Source organism: Eriocheir sinensis, chromosome 22 (assembly GCF_024679095.1).
Source record: "Eriocheir sinensis breed Jianghai 21 chromosome 22, ASM2467909v1, whole genome shotgun sequence".
NCBI classification, from domain to species: domain Eukaryota; kingdom Metazoa; phylum Arthropoda; class Malacostraca; order Decapoda; family Varunidae; genus Eriocheir; species Eriocheir sinensis.
This window is the reverse complement of record NC_066530.1, coordinates 8,952,444-8,975,932: the sequence shown is the minus strand read 5'-3', so window position 1 is coordinate 8,975,932 and position 23,489 is coordinate 8,952,444. Positions and strand designations below refer to the sequence as shown.

The window sequence follows — 23,489 nt, the reverse complement described above, 5'->3', positions numbered from 1 at the left end:
GATACGTTGTGGGGAGGATTTGTGCCCATTCAGGACCACTTGAAGGTGGCGTTCCTCTAAGTAATCTTTCATCAGGCACAGCAGCTTTCCCTCCAATCCGGCTGCTCTCATTTTTTCAATTAGGGCGGTGTGCCACACCCGGTCAAATGCACCCTCAATGTTAAGTGCCAAAGCAGCAGTGGCTCTTCCTTGCTTCAGCTCTGAACTCCATTCGTTGGAAAGTAGTAGGTGTAGATCGGCTGCTGACCGGTTTTTCCTGAAGCCGAACTGCCTGGGCCCGAATTTACAATTAATCTTAATCTTTAACTTAAAAGTTCCACTGAATCTCAAGTTTAACTTATAGCTGAGCTTAAATGAAAAAATAAGTTCAACTTCACTCAACAGCTGATCCAGTTTGAAAATTTGTCCTGGCAAAAGAAGTATTTTTTAAATTGCAGAATTGCAACACTTCAGTGATTGAATATGTAGTAATACTACTTTATCAATGTTATATGATGATATACTTCAGAAATATGGGCATAATACGGTAGTGTTTATAAAATAAAGGTTACGTTTATCATCCGCGCAAGGTGATATTCTTTTTTTTTTTCTCTTGAATGTAAACACGGACACGCTTTCCTGTTCGTCTTCCTCATTCCTGCATCACCCACCCTCTGACGAAGTAATCATGGAAAATATTGCCGCTTTCACTTCTCCCAAGAGGAAAAGGGGAGTGAATTGGAGAGACTGCCACACTCTACACATAGTAGAGGGAAGGGAGTCAACAGATACCGTCTGCAAGGGTAGCCACTGTCCCCTAATAGATGACATGAATCCGGTGGTATACGATGATCCTCAAACATGCGTTTGAGGCCACTCTCACGCCAAATACGAGCATCATGAGTGGACCCAGGCCAATTAACTACAACATTAAGAATATTATATCAAACACTAATTGTGTGTTTATGTTATGGAACTTCCTGTTGACATAGTCTGCCTCATATTCCCTGGGGCCAGTATCCATGCGTGCAATATTACCAACAATGCCAGGAAGTTTGCAACTTGCACAAATTATTGTTGTTTCTCTCGGATCACAGGGACGGTGCGAGGAAATCGAATGAATTGGACAAGTATGGCTGGTTGTGTAAGTGCCTTGATACCCTCAAGGCACTTACACAACCAGCCATACTTGTCCAATTCATTCGATTTCCTCGCACCGTCCCTGAGATCCGAGAGAAACAACAATAATTTGTGCAAGTTGCAAACTTCCCTGGCATTGTTGGTGTAATAGATTGCACGCATGTCAGGATACTGGCCCCCAGGGAATATGAGGCAGACTATGTCAACAGGAAGAATTTCCATAGCATAAACACAGAATTAGTGTTTGATGCCAAATATAATATTCAAGAGGAGGTTGTCCTCTGATAGGAAAAATTGTGAAAAGGGAACTGGAAATTCTGGAAGGTTTGTTTCGTCTCCCGACTTTAGGACGTAAATTAACCTCTTCCACACTGGGTGGTCTCGCTGAGCAGTGTGCAGCTCAGGTGAAGTGAAGTTGTGGAGGACCTCTGGGGTGGTAATCGCGCCTATTGGAATATTTCGAGATAAGGCATCTGCGACCACATTTGTTTTCCCGGTGATATATTTTATCTCCGGATTGTATGCTTGGATCGTTAAGAACCATCTTGCCAGATGACCGTGTAGGTTTTTTTCCTTGAAAAGATCAGTGATGGCCGCGTGGTCTGTGTACACCACAATTTTGTACCCCATCACTATGTCTCGAAAATGCTTCAAAGCCCACACAATTGCAAGAGCCTCTAGGTGGGTAACAGAATAGTTATTTTCCGGAGCTGTTAGTACTCGACTGGCGAACGCTATTACTTGCTTTTTGCCGGACTTATCTGTTTGCATAAGAGCGGCTCCTAGTCCACTGGCCGAAGCGTCGGTACAGAGCTGAAAGGGGTCCTTGAAATCCGGAAAGACAAGGACCGGAGCCTGTGTAAGCGCTTTCTTTAAATCCTCAAAGCTCGTTTGTTGAGCTGGGAGCCACTGAAATGGTACGTCTTTCTTTAATAGATGGGTTAGGGGACTCGCGCGTGCTGCGAAGTCCTTTATGAAAGGCCTGTAGTAACCTGCGACTCCCAAGAAAGACCGTACCTTGTCTGTAGACGTTGGTTGAGGGAACTCGGCAATAGCTTTTACTTTGTCGTCCACTGTGTGGATGCCGAATTCGTCCACGACATGCCCCAAGAACTTGATCCGAGGCTTTAAGAATTCACATTGGGTGAGTTTGAGCTTTAATCCTACCTCTTGAAGTCTGTGTAGGACTGCTTTTAGTGTTTCCATGTGTGCATGCACTTCTTTACTCGCTATGATGATGTCGTCTAAATACACATAGACAGAGTTGCCCAGCAAGTCCCCAAAAATACTGTTCATTGTCCTTTGGAAGGTCAAGGGAGCTCCTTTGAGCCCGAACGGCATCCTCGTCCACTCATAGTGGCCATGAGGCGTGCTGAAAGCCGTTATTTCACGGGACTCGGAGGCCATAGGCAGTTGCCAGTAGCCACTGACTAGTTCTAGACTCGTAAAGACTTTATTTCCTCTACCGAGACACATCAGAAGATCTCTAAGGACGTGAAGCGGAAAATGATCATCCACGGTCACGTTGTTCACACGCCGGAAATCAATCACAGGACAGTAAGAACCGTCTTTCTTTGGAACCATAAACAAGGGTGAATTCCACGGTGAGTTCGATTCTTTGATGACACCTTGTTCTAACATATCAGATATAAGCTGCTGCACTACTTCCCTCTGACTGTGGGGGAGTTTGTATGCATATATATATATATATATATATATATATATATATATATATATATATATATATATATATATATATATATATATATATATATATATATATATATATATACAGGATTGGTATTGGGTTTTAACTTAATGTGGTGTTCAGCACACTGCGTAACTCCAAGCGGCTCGCCTGGTAGAGCAAGCGCCCCCCTATATTGTTCCAGCAGCTGGACTAAGGTTGGCTTAATTTCGGAATAGTGTGCAACTTTTAGGAACGCCTCTAAATTAGCTGTGTCTCGTTTGTGAGAATCCTGACACGCCGAGGTTATGCCTAAGACTTGGGCTGCAGGGTATTCAGCTGGTTCCGGGGCTACATTTTCCCCATACACTAGACACTGGCATAATCTAACACCGCGTTTTAAGGATACAGGGAATCCAGACGTGTTTATTACCAATACCTCTGCAATACCTCCCTCCTTGACTGTAGCGAGAGTTACCTCCACCGTCACCCGGTGTATGTGTGGTGCTCCGTCGATACACACATCGCTGCCCGTTGGAGGGGCGTTATGTAACCGGATTTTAACAAGTTTTGCAGCACGATCCGGAACTATTTGAGGTCCTTCTACGAGTGCCGATACTGTCCGCCACAAGTCTGTAATGTTTTCGAGTGGTTTGACCGTAAGAGGTGACACTTGGGCGGTGGCAGACCCTGAGTCTGTGGTGGGTTGGTCATTTTCCCCCTCTGAGGGCGGGATTACTGGTTACATAGGCGATAGATTTACCATCCCCTGTATGCGTCGTCCTTGATACATGATCTCGTTGCTTTCAGGGTTTATGGTTATGTGCAGGTCTTTCATGGCGTTTATTCCTAAGATCCCATCTACAGGTAAAGCAAACCTGGTAGATACATAAAAGAAATCTCGAAAGGGACATACCTTTTCATGTAAGTTGACTGTTAGTGGTACTCGCCCTACGATTCCCAAAGTGGTGCCTGTCACGCCTATCACATTCAGGTCGTTCTCTTAGGGCGGGCAATTTCCCCCTCTCGCCTGTCGTGTCAGTGACCTGTAAGCGGAGTCTGAGATTACATTGACTGTCGCACCTGTGTCTACCGCTAAGGTGAGTGAAATTTTGCCCACCTTGCAAGGGAGGGCAATTATGCTTGTCCGTCCCAAGGCGGCAATGACTGATTCAAGTTGCTTCCAATTAGTATCGTCCTTATGGGATACTTGGATGTATGCCTTGGGGCTGTCACGGAGTCATGCCTTTTTATTCTGAGAAGTGGAGGGGTTTGGTCTACTGTCCGCCGAGGACTTGTTCTTCTGTTCCTCTTGGCCTTTTGTATTGCATAACAACTGTCTGTATCATGAAAACAATTCCCGTGGACATGGCAAAAGGCAGTCTTCCGCTGATGGTTTGGCCTAGGGTTCCTGTGTGATGAATAATGGCCGCCTCTGTATCCCCCTGATCTCCTATCAGATCCCTGTCTTGAGTGTGTTGAGTCCCTACGTTTCGAGAAGCAAGTATTCTCGGAATGTCCTGACTGTTTGCAAAAACTACAGGTGAGAGATGCCTTACTTTGTGCCTGCAATGCTGCGGCTGTTGCGAGGGGTTGATGGTGAGTGTGTTCTTGAACCTTGACTTCTAACTCTGAGACGAAGTCAACCAACTTCCCGCCTGGTTTGAAGGTCAAGGGAAGGGCAGAACGGCGGTTCTTCTCTTAAATATGAAATAAGTAAAAAAACAACTCCAAGACGGTCTTCACCTGTTGTTTTTGCATGCTGCCCCAGGGAGCCATTGCGCGTCTTCTGAACTTTTGACACAGTCAACCGCCAGCTGATTTGCCTCAGTCATGGCGTCCCAAATCGGCTTTGTTGAACAATTCCTTTGGAGGGAATCTACCGTGTGGGCGATCTGTCTAACGATGCTTGGTTTACTCCCGCCTCCGAAGATTTTTATGAAATTCTTTTTAAAAATCTCATAGCTTACTCCAATGTCCCCCGAAGCGAACGCTGAGGACTGCATCAAATTTAGCGGCCGAGAGCCTGGTAGTAACCGGGACCGAATGAATGGAATTTTATCATGATCTTCCGTAATGGATGAATTTACAATGGCAGACTCACATAGATCTAGGAACTGTCTCGCCGAATTATCAGACTCACTGCCGGAGAACTGTCAGATACTTGCGTGAGTTGGAATGACCCAAATCGGTGGAGGGGGGAAGTGGGATGTGCCCCCGGCAGGAGGGGGCGGAGGAGGTGGATCGTTAGGCATTGTGATTGGTTGAGTGGGTTGTAAGTATTCCGACGGACCCGGAGATGAACGATCCCTGCTTCCTGGAATTGATGAGTAATGAGTGCCTGAACGTAATCTTACATTATTAAGGTCATCGGTGTTTGTATCGTGTTCCATTTCCTCTTCACCTGAGGTATGTGTTAACTGCTTAAAGATGTCGCCGAGCTCAGCGAGTGTCTCTTTGTTCATAATATTGCTTAAATTAGCTACAATATATGATCATATTTTAATAGCTGTAATTATTAACGTAACGCGTCTGATTTAATATTTGCGCCGTACCCCTAAAAACAAGAAGAGATGGGTAGCAAGTTGGCCGTTAGGCGTAATAGAATGTTAAGGTTATAATGTCATGTTATAATGTTATGGTTATATGAAATAATGAACCAATAACGTAGCGGTTATATGGTTAGGAGAAATAAGTGAGTATGCCTTGAAAGTGCGGTTTTCTCCCGAGCGGCGAAAAGAAAACGGAGGAGGGCACACTGAGGGAAGGTTGAATTACTGTAGGGAAAATACAGCTTACCGCTAACAGACAACAAAAGGATCAATATCGTATGCGAATGATCGTTACTCTCACAATTATGAATGACTAACAGTGTTAGATACACAGAAATATAAGAGTCGTGCCTCTGCTGCAATTAGCTTAGTTGGCACTTGTGAGAAATTGGAATAAAAAGTACAATACCAAGAATAATCAGCTGATGTAGAACTGGTGACACAAAGGAACACAAAGGAAGAACAAACAACAGCAGACCTGCTGGTCCTTACGAGGTTGTTTGTGACAAGCTACACTAACTATCTAATCAAAGGTGGAAGATGAAGGACAGCAAAGGCGAAGGCTCCTCCCCACCCCCCCATCCCTCCAGCCAAAGCTGGCAGGAAAGGAAAAAGAACCATGCAACATGGAAAAACTGCATGGAATTTATGTAGGAAAGAGGAAAGAACTACCATTACTGCTACCACTAAGCGGGAGATAAAAGCGGACAAGGACACCAGTATTCGAAAGAACTTAACGTTATTACGACAATGAGTAATATCTTAGTTGCTGGTTGGATTCAAAACACTTGTCTAATCTATTCTTGAAGGCCGTAACTGTTGTACTGTCAACGACATCACAGGGTAGAGAGTTACAAACATTAACAACTCGATTGAAGAAGAAGTGTTTAGCTTCGTACGACGAGAATCTTTTACCACTTATCTTCAAATTGTGATTTCTTCTTGTTCTATTTGATCGATCAATTGTAAAGTAATCTTCCGCATTAATATCACTGAATCCTTTAAACATTTTAAACACTTCTATAAGATCGCCTCGCATTCTTCGTTTTGATAGGCTGAATAAATTTACTTCTTTAAGCCTTTGTTCATATGACAAATTTTCTCAACCTAGGAATCATCTTTGTTACTCTTCGTTGAATCCGTTCCAACTTTTCTATGTCTTTTCTGTAGTAGGGAGACCAAAACTGTACACAGTACTCTAGACGGGGTCGAACCAACGAATTATACAGTTTTAATATTACTTTTTCCGATTTATTATTAAAGACTCGTCCGATGAAGCCAACCAATTTGTTTGCAGTTTTAACTACCTCTGAACAATGCTGACCGGGCTTTAAATCGCTTGATATAGTGATTCCAAGATCCTTTTCTTTACTTACTGCAGAAAGTTGTTGGCCATTCATTACGTTTACATTTGTCAACGTTAAATTTCATTTGCCATTGATTGGCCCAACGTGCAAGTCGATCTAGATCTGATTGTAAAGCTTCTTCGTCGAGTGTCGCAGTTACTTTACTAGCAATTTTTGTGTCATCAGCAAATTTTGATACTTTGCAAGTGAGCCCATCATCGATATCATTAACATAAATTAAGAAGAGCATGGGGCCAAGCATTGATCCTTGAGGTACGCCGCTTTTGACATCGAGCCAGTTAGATGTAACACCGTTTAGAACTACTCTCTGTTTCCGCTCTGAGAGCCAGTCCGCAAGCCAATTGTGAATGTTACCCGAGATACCGTGCGCCAGTAGTTTGCTGAGCAATCGTTGGTGGGGGACCTTATCAAATGCCTTTTGAAAATCCAGATATATGATATCTACTGATCTGCTTTCATCGAACACCTCAAAAATATAGTGAAAAAAAATCAAGTAAGTTAGTCAAACACGAACGGTTACTACGGAAGCCATGTTGCGAATTATTTATTATCTTATTTTCTTCGAAGAATTTCACCATATTGTCGCGAATGATAGTCTCCATTAACTTACAAACAATCGATGTCAGGCTAATTGGTCGATAGTTTCCTGGATGAGACTTGTCTCCCTTTTTGAAAATTGGTGTGACATTTGCAAGTTTCCAATCCGACGGAACTTTTCCAGCTGTTAAAGATTTATTGAATATGATGGAGAGCGGTTTACAAATTTGATGTTTGATTTCTTTTAAGACCCTAGGGGTAATTTTGTCTGGACCAGGAGCTTTGCTTACTTTAATCTTTTCAATTTTGCGTAAAATGTCACTTTCTACGATGAGCACGCCACTTAACATCTTTTCGGCCCTTCTAACCTCCGGCGGTTGAGGTGATAAACAATCTTCGTCGGTAAATACGGATGCGAAAAAGTTATTTAGGATTGTAGCCATTTCATTTTCATCGTTCGTGTGGTTACCATTTTCATTAGCAAGCGGTCCGATACCACAAGTGAGTGACTTTTTATTATTTACATAGCTAAAAAATTCTTTAGGATTAGATTTACTTGTTTCCGCTATATATTCTTCAAGATTTTTCTTGCTTCGTTTTATTAATTTCTTGGTTTCGCGGCGAATTCTGTCCAACTCTAGTTTGTCAGCCTCGCTCTGAGTTGGTATGTATCTACTGTATACGCATTTCTTAAGAGATAGGCTATTTTGAATTTCGTTATTCCACCATTTGGGTTTCTTCTTAGAAGCTGAACGTCTGTTTCGATAGGGTACGCATATGCTAATGGCATTGTACAATATTGTGGTGAAGGCCCCCCAAGATTTATTAATATCTGTTTCCGCCGTGATTTCAGTCCAGTCAGAATTGATCGGAGTCTTACGAAATTCGCTCTCTGATAATCAGGCACATTTTCTTTGCTAGGAGCTACTTTACTTTCTCTCATACTGATGCTGACTGTGATTGTTCGGTGATCGCTAGAACTAAAAATTGGACCAACATTTACTTCCTTAACTAGATCAGCTGTCGTTGAAAAGATAAGGTCAAGTATATTATTTTCCCGAGTCGGTTCTTGAACGTGTTGATGCAAATCACTTTCTAGTAAATTTGTGTACAGGTCGAGCCCTGTATGACAGTTCAACGGTTCACCCCATCTTTTCACTGGCAAGTTAAAGTCCCCAACAATTACTGCCTCGCAACTGCTACTTGTTTCTAATAATAACTCACTTAATGCGTGGTCGATATCAAGAGTCTGCCTTGGCGGTCTGTAGATAAGTCCAATTACTATTTTACGAGATTTATTTTTTATTTCAATGAAGACTGTGTCTACATTGGTTATAATATCTGTTTTCACGGATACTGGATGGAGAGAGTTGTGGATATAAAAGATAACGCCTCCACCCTGTCTGTTCTCTCTTTCATGACTAAAGATGGTATAACCCGGTAATCTATATTCCCCAATGAAATCTCTATTTGAAGTGTCTATCCAAGATTCTGTGACCTGATGTGATAATGATTTGTAGCTGCGAGGACTTCTAAGTCTTCAAATTTGTTACGTAGGCTACGAGCGTTTACATAGCAAGCTTTTATGTGATTCGAGTCGGGAGTTTTGCGGGTTGAGTGCATCCTTACGGTGGAGCTGCTAGTGTTCTCGCCTCCGCGTTTTTTGGCTTTCGAAGAGCCACTTGGTCACAGAGCAGCCTCCCGAAACGGGCTGCTCCAACAGGGTTTAAGTGAATCCCATCAGGAAGGAACAAGTCTGAATCGTAGTAAAAATTGTTCCACAAGTTAGCGAACTGGACGTTTTCTCGTGAGCAAAGGGACTGAAGTCTGTTGTTTGTGCCTTATTGTAAAAGCTAGATTCGGCGCCGACCCTCGGGAGGATTCCTGAGATTATGATGTTACTGGCATCCGTTTTACGTTTATACTGCTTGATCATGCGGCGGTATTTCTCAAGCAGTTCCTCAGAACAGGTTGTCTTTACGTCATTCGTCCCCGCGTGAATGACAAAGAGGGTGTTTCGGTCGGCATTTCTCGTGACATCATCGCACGCTGCGGTGATGTCGTCCAGTCTGGCACCTGGATAGCAGTAACGTTTTCTGCGGCCGTTTGATGAACGACCACAGAACTCAACCAGCTGGCCACGCACCATGAAGTCCCCAACTAAGCGAGTCTCGAACTCATCCTCCATGGTGTCTGCCAGCACCTGGAACCTATTGAAGGTAGTGGGGGTCAGTAAATCCTTGGTTGCCTGCTTCGGTTTGGCTTCATTCCTTACAGGTTGGAACCCGACATCCTGTGAAGCAGGAAGAGTAGCGTTAAGTGGGGCAGGCTGGAAGTTGTCCTGTGAGGCAGGCTGGGAGTTAGCCTGTGAAGCAGGCTGGGGGTTAGCCTGTGAGGCAGGTTAGGGGTCAGCCTGTGAGGAAGGCTGGCGGTTGTCCTGTGAGGCAGGCCGGGGGTTAGCCTGTGAGGCAGGCTGGGGGTTAGCCTGTGAGGCAGGCTGGGGGTTAGCCTGTGAGGCAGGCTGGGGTTTATCCTGTGAGGCAGGCTGGGAGTCAACCTGTGAGGCTGGTAACACGTCCTCCCGTGAAGCAGGAGGGTCGTCTGGAGAGGGCACAGTCTCGGTGGAGGGCCTATCCACCATCGATGGTGGAGTCACTGCCACATTAGTTAAAACAAATTCCTGAAGGGCTACAAATTTCTTTTCAAGTTCACTGTGCTTGACTTTCCATTCAGTCACAGCCTTCTGAAGATGTAATCTTTGAACGCAGAGGCGGCAAGTTTTACTCAACTGGAAGAACTGAGCTGCAAAACGTCCGGGACAGACGTCACACTTAAGGTTCGAAGGCATTGTTAGAAATTTAAGCGAGTTAACAGTTTGGGCAAATATTAAAAGCGCTTTCGAAATAACTTAAATTGTGACCATAAATTGAATTGTATAAAAATTGTGCATGGAAACTAGATACTGCTGTGTTAGATGCCTCCAACACTGGGAGTTCGCTCCCACAGGGTCTTGAAAACGCCTCAAAGACCAATCGCTTGTCCTGAGCCTCGGTCACGAGAGAGACTTTCACAACCCGGCGCTTTTCAGCTATTGTCCTCGAAGTTTTGTCCCATAGAACGGGACCGGCGTAGTCACACAGAACAGAGCTGGCAAGGGAGGAGAGGAACCAGCAATTCGTTCCCACTTTCCGAAACGTCTAACCCAACTCTGCGACCCTTTCGAGGCCTCGCCAGTGGCACCTGTCACCAGGTGTTCTCCACCAACTCTAGAGTATCAGACGCCCTTCCTGAGAGACCAAAAGACTGAAATATTCCTTGAGTATAAGAAAAACCCTCAGAAACTCCACCTAGAAGCCGGGAGGTACAACCTTAAATGGCCCACGGAAGACATCTCTTTCAGGAGAAAACAAGAACCAGCTGTTATGCAGACTAGGGATGGGAGTACCGTCGATAGAGGGGAGGGACGGGGAGCTCACACCGACAACTGGTTCCCAGGGAGGCTTTTTAGTGTAGAGGTCGCCACACTCCTCTACACCGCAGGCCTGAATAATTAGGCACGGTCCAGCTGACTAGGACCCTGGAACTCCAGCCATTGTCTCATAAAGAGATCCTCTCCCTGCAGTCCAATCCACCACTGCTGCTGCCCAGAGGCTTCACCGTGACCCTGGCACGGGGGACAGATCAGGTATTACACCTTGTCCAAGGGTGACCTGAGACTATGCAGGGCAGGGACGTCTAGTTCCCTGAGGTGAAAACAATTCACCCGCATACAGGGATTCACCCGCATACAGGGTGACGAAGGATGTCGTCGCCCTTGGGGTACCTGGAGCCTTGGAGTCGCGGTGGAAGACCTTGGCTGCGGCAGGAAAGGCATCGAGAGGTTGATTGTAGAGGCGGACCTCCAGGTGAAACGTGATGGCGTCGGGATTTCGCTGACTGGGCGATGTGGGTGGTGGCTGTGGCAGGGCGGGTGCCGGAACTCCTTGCCAAACGTAGGACGGCTGCGGTGTTCTCCGTATTTTGAGTGTTACGGAGCAGCGGGAGTAGATTGGGCGGCGTGGATATGGAACGGCGCCCGAGGTGGTACTTGCTTGAAGTCACCCGGTAGATGTCCGAGGTCGCCTTAGGTTGAGTGTTGCCGTGGGAGGTGTGATCGACGGTCCTGACAGTGGCAGTGTTGCCGTGTGGGCGCCGTGGGCGTTGGGTGTGGGCGCCGTGGGGAGTGCCTCCTTCTGCGTACCGCGGAGGGCTTGCAGGGAGCTGGGAGTGGCTTGTCTTTGGCCTGTAGAGAACTTGTGGACTGTGCTGGCTGGTGACTTGACGCCTGTAGAGAGCTTGTAGCAGTGCTGGCTTGTAGCGGGCGGGGCGGCTTGCAGTTTGTGGCCCTCGCCTTCGGCTGCGTAGGTCTGTTGTTGGCCTGTAGTTGGCTTGTGACTCCTTCCTTCCTTCTACGCCTGTCCCCGGATTTTTCGGTGAGTTCTTGTGGCATGTAGCTCTTGTAGGAGAACGAGGTAGCGAATGGCTCGGGCGCGGTGGGCACCGTCTGCCACCAATAATGTAACGGTGTAAAACTTGGTTGCGGGGAGCTCAGCCAGGGTTTTGGTGGGCGTGAAGAAAAACACTTGCTGTCTTAGAAGAAATGTATTCTTAACCTAAGGTACAGCGTAGCGTTGGTGAGAGAGAGCCGAGACAATAGGTGTGTGTCGGTCGAGCTCTCTGGAAGGAGTCACGAATTACAGATTGGAAAATAATAAGGTTACAATTGGTCACGTATGTCAAGGTGACCTCTAAGCTTGATGAAATGCTTTGTATACATACTGAGACGGTAAACACTGACAGCTGACATTCCTACAAGGTGGCGTGATCTATCTGTCGTGGTTTTTTTCCATTGATATTGCATGCCTAATTCGTGGTGATATTAAGTAATAATGATAATAATAATAATAATACACTGATATACTACAATTACTATAACAGCAGTACTGAAAAATCAGTAGTGTGGTTGCGGTAGTGCGGTACTTTTTCCGGAGTAGTGCGGTTGCGGTAGTGCGGTCCCATTTTTTTTCTTTTCCAGTGCTGTACGCGGTGTGCGGTACTGCGGTAGCGGTAGTCACTAGTCAATATAAAAAAAAATTCTTCAGTGCCCATTGACTAACTAATAATTTGTGATACAAAAAATTAAAAATAAAGGAGGATTGGGGGAGGGAGAGAGGGAGGTAAGGGAGGAGGAGGGGAGGGGACATGCCGGGGAGTAGAGGACGGGAAGGGGAGGAGGGGGAGGGAAGGGAATGCAACTTTCCGAGGGAGGAGGGAGGGGACAGGGAAGGGGGAGAAGGAGATCAGCGTCATGTGAGAGAGGAGGAAGTGGGGGGTAGGAAGGAAGGAAGGAAGGAAGGAAAGAAGGGTGGTGCGAGCTGCAGTAGCACTAGCCAGAGATATGGGGAAGTGAAGGGGAAGGGGAAGAGGGGAGGAAGGGGAGGAATTCTCCAGCGATTAAGCGAAAAGGAAAAATTACTAATATACGAAAGTCATGACGGGAAGAGTGAAACATTATTCAAACTGTCCAACATATTAAGACAAAACACATCAACTGCAACTGGTAATAGCGACTCCCGTGGGAAAGCTGTAAGCCCTGGCGTCTCAGGCCTCAGCGAAGAAACCACGTGGAAATTTCAACGAGATAGTAATAATAATAATAATAATAATAATAATAATAATAATAATAATAATAATAATATAATTGTTCCTCGTTCGCAAAGTGTCATCGATCATAAACAATGTTGATCTGTCTACATTCGTGAAACCATTAAGTATTTTAAAACATTCGATCAGTTTTCCTCGAAGGCGACGTTTCTCAAGAGAGAACATGTTAAGGGTGGAAAGCCTTTCTTCGTAGGATTTGTTGCGCAAGGAAGGGATCATTTTTGTTGCCCGACGCTGAATACCTTCTAATTTAGCAATGTCCATTGATTGGTGGGAGACCAAAACTGTACCGCATATTACAAGTAGGGTCTAACTAAACTATTGTAGAGCGGAAGTATTACATCTTTATTCTTGAATAAAAAAATTCTTTTAATGAAGCCTAATATTCTGTTCGCTTTATTTGCTGCATCGATGCATTGCTGTGAGAATTTGAGGTTTGATGCGATTTTGACCCCCAGGTCCTTAACTTATCGAACGCTTTCGAGTTTAACGCCGCGCATTTCGTAATCGAACTTTATATTTCTTGATCCAACTTGAAGGACCTGGCACTTGTCTACGTTAAAGGACATCTCCCATCTATCCGACCAAGCTGAGATTTTGAGCAAATCCTCTTGAGAGAGAGAGAGAGAGAGAGAGAGAGAGAGAGAGAGAGAGAGAGAGAGAGAGAAGTTACAATGAAGTTAAAAAAAACAGATATAGTATGTATGGTCTATGTTATGAATCAAAGAGAAATTTGTACGGGACATGAGAGTGAGCGGCGATCATGTTACTGCTTGCTTGCACTGTTGTACACTGCCATGTACAGCCATCATCAGAGGCAGTCATGGCGCGCTGCCTTGGGTTGAGTGACGAACAGATTTACTCTGAGTTATTCATTTAGTATTTAATTTTGAACAATAACTGAAAAGTCAGAGTGATTGAATCACTAATTCTGATGACTGATAACGATTGACTAATTGAGTCAGATTCATTGTAGAAAAAAAAACATTTCTGTGAGCATGCCGCGCTGCAAATGTCTTCGATGGTTTTCTAAGTACCGCAAAAAGTACCGCAGGATTTTTTAGTTCGGTCCACGGTAGTGCGGTATTTTCAGGAAGTTTGCGGTAGTGCGATACTTTTTTGTGCACTTGCCCACCTCTGAAAGTTTCAGCCTGGTCGGATAGATGGGAGATGCACTTTAACGTAGACAAGTGCCAGGTCCTTCATGTTAGAACAAGAAATAAGTTCGATTACGAAAGGCGCGGCGTCAAACTCAAAAGCGTTCATTGCATCAAAGACCTGGGTGTCAAAATCGCGTCAAACCTCAAATTCTCACAGCAATGCATCGATGCAGCGAATAAAGTGAACAGAATGTTGGGCTTCATTAAAATAAACTTTTTATTCAAGAATAAAGATGTCATACTTCCGCTCTACAATAGTTTAGTCAGACTCCACTTGGAATATGCTGTACAGTTTTGGTCTCCTCACCATGCAAAGGAGATTGCTAAATTAGAAGGTGTTCAGCGTCGGGCAACAAAAATGATCCCTTCCTTGCGCAACAAATCTTACGAAGAAGGGCTATCCACCCTTAACATGTTCTCTCTTGAGAAACTGATCGAATGTTTTAAAATACTTAATGGTTTCACGAATGTGGACAAATCAAAACTGTTCATGATCGATGACACTTTGCGTACGAGGAACAATGGCATAAAACTTAAATGTAGACAAGGAAATTCAGATTGCACCAATTTTTTTTCACCAACGTTGTAGTGCGAGAATGGAATAAGCTACCACATTCAGTAGTCCAGTGTAACACGTTTGACTCGTTTAAAAACAAGCTCGACCGTCACTTCCTTCAACTTAATATTAACTAGAGTTGAAATGCAAAGTTTTGGAACCATCTGATTATTGTAGAAGTACTTAGGTTTAAGGACAGACCACCTAGTCTGGACCATGGGGTCTGTGAGGTCTGGTTTTATAATTATGTAAATCAATGTAAAAAAATTCTCTCTCTCTCTCTCTCTCTCTCTCTCTCTCTCTCTCTCTCTCTCTCTCTCTCTCTCTCTCTCTCTCTCTCTCTCTCTCTCTCTCTCTCTCTCTAATCCTAAGACTGCGGGTGTAGTTATATAACATATCAGCAGCCTTGGCGATGGCTACAGGCAGCTACGGGTGTAGTTATATAACATGTCATTTCCAGCCGGAATATTTCAGTGACTAGCAAGAACGGGTCATTTGTGACTTTACTATTCTTAGCGTAAATTTCAGCAGCTGGTAACGCCTCCTATCAGTCGGTTCTGCGCCAGCTGTCGAGATGTACGAAACTAGTCATGTAAAACGTTGAAGTCTACAGAGTAAAACTGTCATCAAATTATAACTTTTTTTTATCCGAAACTACAAACTAAACCGCGTTAGAATCGGTCTTATTTGTTGATCATCAGCGTATTTTTGTGCATCCGGAAATATGCGGGTATTCGGAAATGTCCGAAAACGCATTGCTAAGGCCCCCTCACCCACATTCCCACCTCTCCTGCTCCCATAAAACTAAAGTTAAGATTATCAGCATCGACAGCTTCAAGGTAAGCCGAATCTAGTGAGACCAAATGAACTTGATGGGAGTGATAGCATTGGAGTAACTGAGCCAAAAAGTATATATATTCAAGCGGTCGGTACCTATTGAAATAACCCGTACGGCGCGGGAGGCGAGGGAAGAAATACCCGCAGCTTTAGGGTTATTAAACCTTTTTCATTCAAGACCAGATATTATGTTACTTCTTTACAGTGGTTTAGTAATACCCATAGCTGGGCGTTATCACGATAAGTTATCGCGATGCTTTATCGCTGATAACAAAATCGGGTTATCGGCTATCCGCTACTTATTTAAATATATATCGGTATCTTCGTTACTTTTGAAACCAAACCAGCGATAATCGCTACTTTTTTCCGCCTCTCAGAAAAGAAAAAAAATGTCTCCCTACTGCGCATGCGTGGCCCAGTGTTGTATGAAAACACTTCGGGGTATGAAATATCTTCGGTGAAGAGATTTCATACTTAGATCATCAACATTAAAATACTAGGTTATTTTTTTTATGTTACTCAAAAATCAATATATCAAAGAGAAAAATCATTTAACTTTGCCCCCAAAATGATTATTCATTGCCTCAGATTTGATATTCCATATTCGTTTGTGAGCATGCCATGGTACTAAAGGTACCCGGTGTTGTGTTATTTGGTGTTCCATTGTCAAAAAACTGGCGCTTTTGTTAACAAACACTGGTCTCTCGTTAATTGCGCATGCTCAGAGCAGTAAGCGTAGCCCTGTACAGTCTCACAAAGCTTTTTAACACATTAAGAGTTGCTGGAAGGCTGAATCAGACATACAGTACCACCATCCTCACTGCTTCAAGAGCGACACTCTGTACATTTGAATACAACTCGTACAGAGTGTCGTTCTAGAAACAGCGGGGATGGTGGTAGTGGTACTGTATGTCTGATTCAGCCTTCCAGCAACTCTTAATTACGGTTAAAAAGCTTTGTGAGAGTGTACAGGTCTACGCTTGCTGGTCTGAGCATGCACAGTTCACGAGAGACCAGTGTTTATAAACAAAAGCGCCAGCTGTGACGGTGGGAACGCCAAATAACACAACACAGGCTCAGGCGTCTCTAGTATTACCGTCCATAGGTATGTGTCAACGTATGGTTTTCAGGTTTTGTAAGTTTTCTAAAATACAGATAATGAAAATTTTAATTCATCTCTGTTTTTCTATCTGAAATATCAATATAATATCGTTTTCGCCTATCGGACTTATCGCTAGGGTATCGGTTATCGGTTATCGCCTATATTTGTGTCTCCAGTTAACGAATATCGGTTATTAACGATAAGGTTTTTCATTATCAGTTATCGGTTATCGGGAATAAGGTTTTCTGTTATCGTGCCCAGCTATGGTAATACCCCATTTGGAATAATTATGCGGTTCCGTTTTCGTCTCCCCACCATGCAAAAGACATTGCTAACAACGTCATCAACGTAGAGGAACAAATAGGCTATCAAATATTTTATTGACAGACGGACAGTTAAATCTTAGCAAAATGGTGTAAACTTTTAAAAAAATCAAGATTGTGAGCACTACAAGTGATATCGTTGCGTACAAAGACGCAGCAAAAAACTTGTGATTAGAATTTAGGCACAAAACAGGCCCATCACCAAGTTTGTACCCCACATTTGGTGATGTAAGATGCGCCTATTTCTGAGAAGCGTTCCACCTTCACGTGGTGATGCAGCAGGAGTTAGCGTTCACAGATAATACAGGTACAAAGCATCGACTCATTTGCATAGAGCAGTCGTAAAAATATGCTTATTCAAGGAATCCGATACCCGCACCCATGGCGTGCGCTGCTGCCAGACGTAGCCCTACAAAGTCATCACGCGGGAATTTAAAATCTGTGAGAGCTTGAGGAACATGTCTGTACAAATATGTGCTCTTGCCGACTGCAAGTCTTCGTCATGGGAGAATCTAGACTGATACCCATATATGAGTGGTGTGAAAGGCTGGAAATAGGTGTAAAAGAGGCGTGGAATGGAGAGCAACATTTCATTCATGTGTCTGCTCTTAGAATAATAATACATGAAGTGGCCCTCAGCGGGCCGCTCTGAACTGTAAGGTGAAGCTTGAGGGGTACGGGTGGCCGCCGGGCGGAGCTTATAAAAATTAGCCGGTGGCCGGAGCCAGCAATTCCACCTTAAACATTGCATTTCTCGCTCCCTGATCGTCGGAGTAAATGAGCTTGTCTGCCTTATTTCTTCCACATATCATATATTTTTAGTTAAACAACTGCTGCAGTATATGCACTAAGGATGTATGTACAGGTTTCATAGAAAAACAGTAGCATTTCCTTGTCTTTATTCCGTAGAAGCTGAGAAGAAAATTAAATGTTCCACACCCACCTTGATCCCTCACACTTCCTCTGTTCATTATATATTGACCATGGTCTTACTTTTAATGTAGAAGCATGTACAGCCTTCTATGTAGAGCGTCTCAGATGTGATCAAAACTCACTACGAGAAAACAGAAGGAAGTATTGGGGCAGGAAGGAGAAAAACTTACCCATACGCAAATAATAGTCTATATTTGACTCGACGTCAACCAACCGTGTTACACAATCATGCATGTCATTGTTAGATGTATATTAACCAGTAAATGGAGAAAATGCAACATACAGGCCAGGCATCAATTACTGAGAGGGGTTGGTTACATGTTTTTTACGGAGAGAAATGGTTGTGGATGTGGAGTAGTGGAGATGGCTTGATCACCAGAGATGAAAAAAAAAGACTTACAAGAGTGGAATAAATAATGGAAGATAACTCCTGTAAGAGAGAGAGAGAGAGAGAGAGAGAGAGAGAGAGAGAGAGAGAGAGAGAGAGAGAGAGAGAGATTTACATAGAAAATCAGACCACACAGACCCCATGGTCCAGACTAGGTGATCTGTCCTTATGCCTAAGTGATTCTACATTAACCAGAGCGCTCCAAAACGATGCATTTCAACTCTAGTTAATATTAAGTTCAAGGAAGTGACGGCCGAGCTTGTTTTTAAAGGAGTCAATCGTGTTACTTTGAGCAGCTGTACATGGCGGACCCTCCACGTGGGCGGCTTCCAGTTGCTGGGTTGCAGGTGGCGGATGCTGATCCACCCACTTACGAAAGCCCACCCTCTCTGGTTGAGGTCAGAGAGGCTGTGGCCAAGTTGAGGGGTGGGAAGGCACCTGGCACCTGTAACATCAGTATGGAGCTGCTCAAAGCTGGAGGTGAGGCCATGATCCGCGGGTTGCATGCGGTCTTGACTGTCGTATGGCAGTCCGGTACCATTCCTTCTGACTGGAAGAGGGGGTTAATTGGTCGTCCCTATCTGGAAAGGGAAAGGGGACCGCCAGGACTGCAACAACTACCGTGGTATTACACTGCTTAGTGTGCCAGGCAAGGTGCTTGCCCACCTATTGCTGGTGCTAATTCGCAGCCACCTGCTGAAGCTGCAGAGACCTGAATAGTCTGGGTTCACGCCTGGCAAGTCAACAACTGACCGTATCCTAGCGCTTCGCGTACTGGTGGAGCGCCGACGTGAGTTTTGACAGGGGATGCTTGAAGCCTATGTCGATCTCAAGAAGGCGTTCAGTGCATCGTGAGGCGCTCTGGGATTTTCTGCGACTCCGTGGGATTCCTGCGAGGACTATTAGTCTACTGTCTGGCCTGTATTCTGGGACAGAGAGTGCTGTGAAGTGTGTGTGTGTATGGGGGGGGGGGGCTTGTCCAGCTTCTTTCCCGTGAATGCGGGAGTGAGGCAGGGCTGTGTCCTTGCCCCATCGCTTTTCAACACTTGTATGGACTGGGTACTGGGCAGAGTTGTGGACCAGAGTCATTGCGGAGCATCCATTGGCAATACCAGGGTCGCTGACCTTGTGTTTTGCTGGTGATGCAGTAATCCTGGCGGAGTCGCTGGAGGTCTTGGTGATGGCTCTCGAGGCACTACACGAGGAGGCGAAGCCCTTGGGACTCCAGGTCTCCTGGGCTAAGACCAAGGTACAGGTGTTTGGAGGCTTGCTGGATGAAACAGTAAAGTCTGTTCATGCGTGTGGCGAGGACGTTGAGATCTCAGAAAGTTTCACGTATCTTGGTAGCGTAGTTCATAACAACGGTGGGTCTGGCCAGGAAGTCTTACGGAGGATTGGTCTGGCCCACGGTGTTATGGACTCGCTCAACACGAGTATATGGCATTGTCGGTACCTGTGCAGAAGGACAAAGATCCGGATCTTCAAGTCCCTTGTGCTCCCTGTCTTACTCTATGGTTGTGAGACATGGACACTAAATGGGGATTTGGAGAGGCGGATTGATGCCTTTGGTAATAAGTGTCTACACAGAAACATGGGATATCGCTGGAATGACTTTGTGTCAAACCGGTGACTACTCCGTGAGACTGATTCGACATATATTACCTGCATAGTCCGTCAACGCCAACTCCGGTTATACGGGCACGTGGCACGTTTTCCGGAAACTGATCCTACTCATCGGGTTGTCTTTGTAAGAGACAATCCTGAGTGGAGGAGGCCAAGGGGACGCCCACGGAGCTCGTGGCTGGAGCAAGTCGCTAGATCCTGCAGGGAGGTACTCGGGTTGGGAAGGGGGCCTGCATGGAGACTCGCCCGGAGGGACCCCCGGGCTTGGCGTCGTAGGGTGGGCGAGGCGACGCGCCCACCGGCGTATCCCCCAATTGATTGATTGATTGAATCGTGTTACACTGGACCACTGAAGGTGGGAGCTTATTCCATTCTCGCACTACAACGTTGGTGAAGAATGATTTGGTGCAGTCTGAATTTACATGTCTACATTTGAGTTTTATGCCATTGTTCCTCGTTCGCAAAGTGTCATCGATCACAAACAATGTTGATCTGTCCACATTCGTGAGACCATTAAGTATTTTAAAACATTCGATCAGTTTTCCTCGGAGGCGACGTTTTTCAAGAGAGAACATGTTAAGGGTGGATAGCCTTTCTTCGTAGGATTTGTTGCGCAAGGAAGGGATCATTTTTGTTGCCCGACGCTGAATACCTTCTAATTTAGCAATGCCCTTTGATTGGTGGGGAGACCAAATTTGTACCGCATATTATAAGTAGGGTCTGACTAAACTATTGTAGAGCGGAAGTATTACATCTTTATTCTTGAATAAAAAATTTATTTTAATGAAGCCTAACATTCTGTTCGCTTTATTTGCTGCATCGATGCATTGCTGTGAGAATTTGAGGTTTGATGCGATTTTGACCCCCAGGTCCTTAACTCATTGAACGCTTTTGAGTTTAACGCCGCGCATTTCGTAATCGAACATTATATTTCTTGTTCCAACTTGAAGGACCTGGCACTTGTCTACGTTAAAGGGCATCTCCCATCTATCCAACCAAGCTGAAATTTTGTGCAAATCCTCTTGAGAGAGAGAGAGAGAGAGAGAGAGAGAGAGAGAGAGAGAGAGAGAGAGAGAGAGAGAGAGAGAGAGAGAGAGAGAGAGAGAGAGCCCTCCTACACACCACCACGCCGGACCGCTGCCCCCACCATCATGGTACAGCCACAACCCCTCCGCCGTCAACTAAAGGTCATCTCCGCCAATGTACGTGGTCTCCGAACGAACATCTGAGACCTGACCCACAACTGTGTCCTGCGACATAGTGCCGACATAGTTGTGGTGACGAAGATCTGGCTGAATAGTGAAGTGGAGCCCACGTTTGGCAAGATGCGTGGCTACACTCACTGGACCAGGAGGGACAGACACGAGCGAGCAGGAGGCGGAGTGGCTGTCAGCTTCAAGGGAGGACTACAGGCCCAGCACCTCGACGTGGACACGCCTCCCCAGATGGAGGTAATGTTCTTCCGGGTTGTGCTGGCTGACCGCTCTGCCCTTCTGCTATGCGCTATGTACCGCCCGCCACGACAAGGGCCTGCCTCACTCCGGTACCTCACTGAGTCCCTGGACGACCTGCTAGTGGCGCACAGCTGCAGGTACGTCCTACTGGTGGGTGACCTCAACCATCACTTGGAACAGGACGCCTACCAGTCCCTCATGGCGGTGCAGTGCCTGACGGACCACGTAACCTTCCCTACTCATGAGCTGGGCGGGACGCTGGAACCCGTCATCTCCGACCTCCAGGAGGACATTCTCCGCTGTCACCAGCTGGGACTCGTAGGCAGCTCCGACCACCATGCTGTCTTGACCCTGGTGGATGTGGCCCATCATGTGGGGGTGGCTCGGGACGAGGCCACCGCCCGCACGATCTGGCTGTGGGACAAGGCTGACTGGACCTCCTTACGCCGTGACCTGAGCCACACGGCGTGGCCTTCTGTGCTGCGAGGCGGGGCGGAGAGCATGACACAAGCCCTCACCTCCCGACTCTTGGCCCTCCAGAGACGACATGTGCCCCACCGAGAGTTCACCACCAGACCAGCGGACCAACCATGGTTTGGTTACCACTGCCGTGTTCCTGCTGACGCTAAGTATTCAGCGTGGCTCCGCTACAAGCGGAACCCGACTCGGCGCAACAAGGTCCTGCACCGTGCGGCCTGCAGAAGGATGGTAGTGACCAGCAAGTGGGCCATAAGGAAGTGGGAGGAGGACATGAGGCGCAACCTGTGTGGAGCAGGGGTAGGAAATAAGAACTGGTGGTCCCTAGTCAAGTAAAGGCAGGGAATCAGCCGCCAGGACACGATTCCTCCTCTCTCAAGACAAAATGGAACGATGGCTACCAGCAGCAAGGAGAAAGCCCAGCTGCTGGCCAATCTCTTCGCCGAGAAGATGAAGGTGGATAACCCCGGACAGTCACCGCCACATCTGGAACAGCAATGCGAGGAGACTGTCACGAAGGTGGAGGTGACACAGGTGTTGGTCGAGTGCCTGCTGCGAGGGCTGGACACCCAGAAGGCGACCGGCCCCGATGACCTCAGCCCGCACCTGCTGAAGCAGTGTGCCCACGAGCTGGCTGCCCCTCTCACCACAGTCTTCTCTGCCTGCCTCCGGGAAAACACTTGGCCATCGGTGTGGAAAGAGGCTCGGGTGGTTCCCGTCCACAAGAGGAGCTCCAGGTCTGACCTCAAAAACTACCGGCCCATCTTCCTGCTGTCTGTGGTGGGGAAAGTGTTCGAGAGGGTCGTGGCAGACGTAGTCTGTCGCCACCTCAAGGACAACTACCTCCTCTCGGACCAGCAGTATGGGTTCAGACCTGGCCGGTCCACCTCCGATCTGCTGATGCTCTTCACCAAGAACTGGCAGGACGCCCTTGACGACGGCCTGGACACTGTCGTGGTAGCCCTGGACATAGCGGGTGCCTTTGACAGGGTGTGGCACGGAGGTCTTCCTGAAAAACTCCGTGCTAAGGGCATTCAAGGCGACCTCCTTCAGCTCCTGGGAGATTACCTTCAAGGAAGGACCCTCCAGGTTGTCGTCAACGGGCAGACGTCCGACTCCTTGCCAGTGGAGGCATCAGTGCCACAGGGCTCAGTGCTAGGGCCAGTTCTGTGGAACATATATGTGGACGACCTTCTCCGGCAGCTGCCAGTAGTCTCAGCTTACGCTGATGACTGCACTCTCTCTTGCACCTACCCCCGACAAGACAGTGGGCGTGCTGCTGACGAGATCAATCAGCAGCTGAGAGTGCTACAAGAGTGGGGTGCCCGCTGGTAGGTGACCTTTGCCCCAGAGAAGACCCAGGCAATGGTGGTCTCTCGATCCCCCACTGCCGGGTCAGCAGTGGAGGGGAAGCTAAGCTTTGGTAGCGTCCCCCTCCCACTCCAGGAATCCGTCAAGATTCTGGGAGTGGAAGTGGATCGAGGGCTACGGTTTGACAGCCACATCAAACACATTGCCCAAAAGGCCTCCGACAGAGTCTCCTGCCTGCGAAGGGTGGCCAGCTTCCTCGACAGAAAAGGGAGGCTGTTGCTCTACAAGGCCCAGATACGGCCTTACTTGGAGTATGCTGCCCTCTCTTGGATGTCGTGTGCTGCCTCGCACAGCGGGAGA

The 23,489-nt window shown here is 46.4% G+C and overlaps 1 protein-coding gene across 10 annotated transcripts in view; it reads right to left on the bottom strand.

Annotated features, from left to right (window-relative positions):
• Positions 1-23,489, bottom strand: part of LOC127002001 (sialin-like) — a 102,519-nt gene that overhangs the window by 21,371 nt on the left and 57,659 nt on the right. For 2 of the 10 annotated variants that reach the window (XR_007755634.1, XR_007755631.1), the window contains exon 11: positions 4,366-4,506. The exons of 6 other annotated variants lie outside the window; for them this stretch is intronic. Coding sequence is in view for 1 of the 4 variants with exons in the window: in XM_050867314.1 (XP_050723271.1) it covers positions 5,054-5,123 (70 nt within the window). In the remaining 3 variants the exon portion in view is untranslated. Of the gene's footprint in view, positions 1-3,722; positions 3,853-4,365; positions 4,507-4,929; positions 5,124-23,489 lie in introns of those variants that run through there. 2 more of the 10 variants (XR_007755633.1, XM_050867314.1) reach the window with 2 other exon arrangements.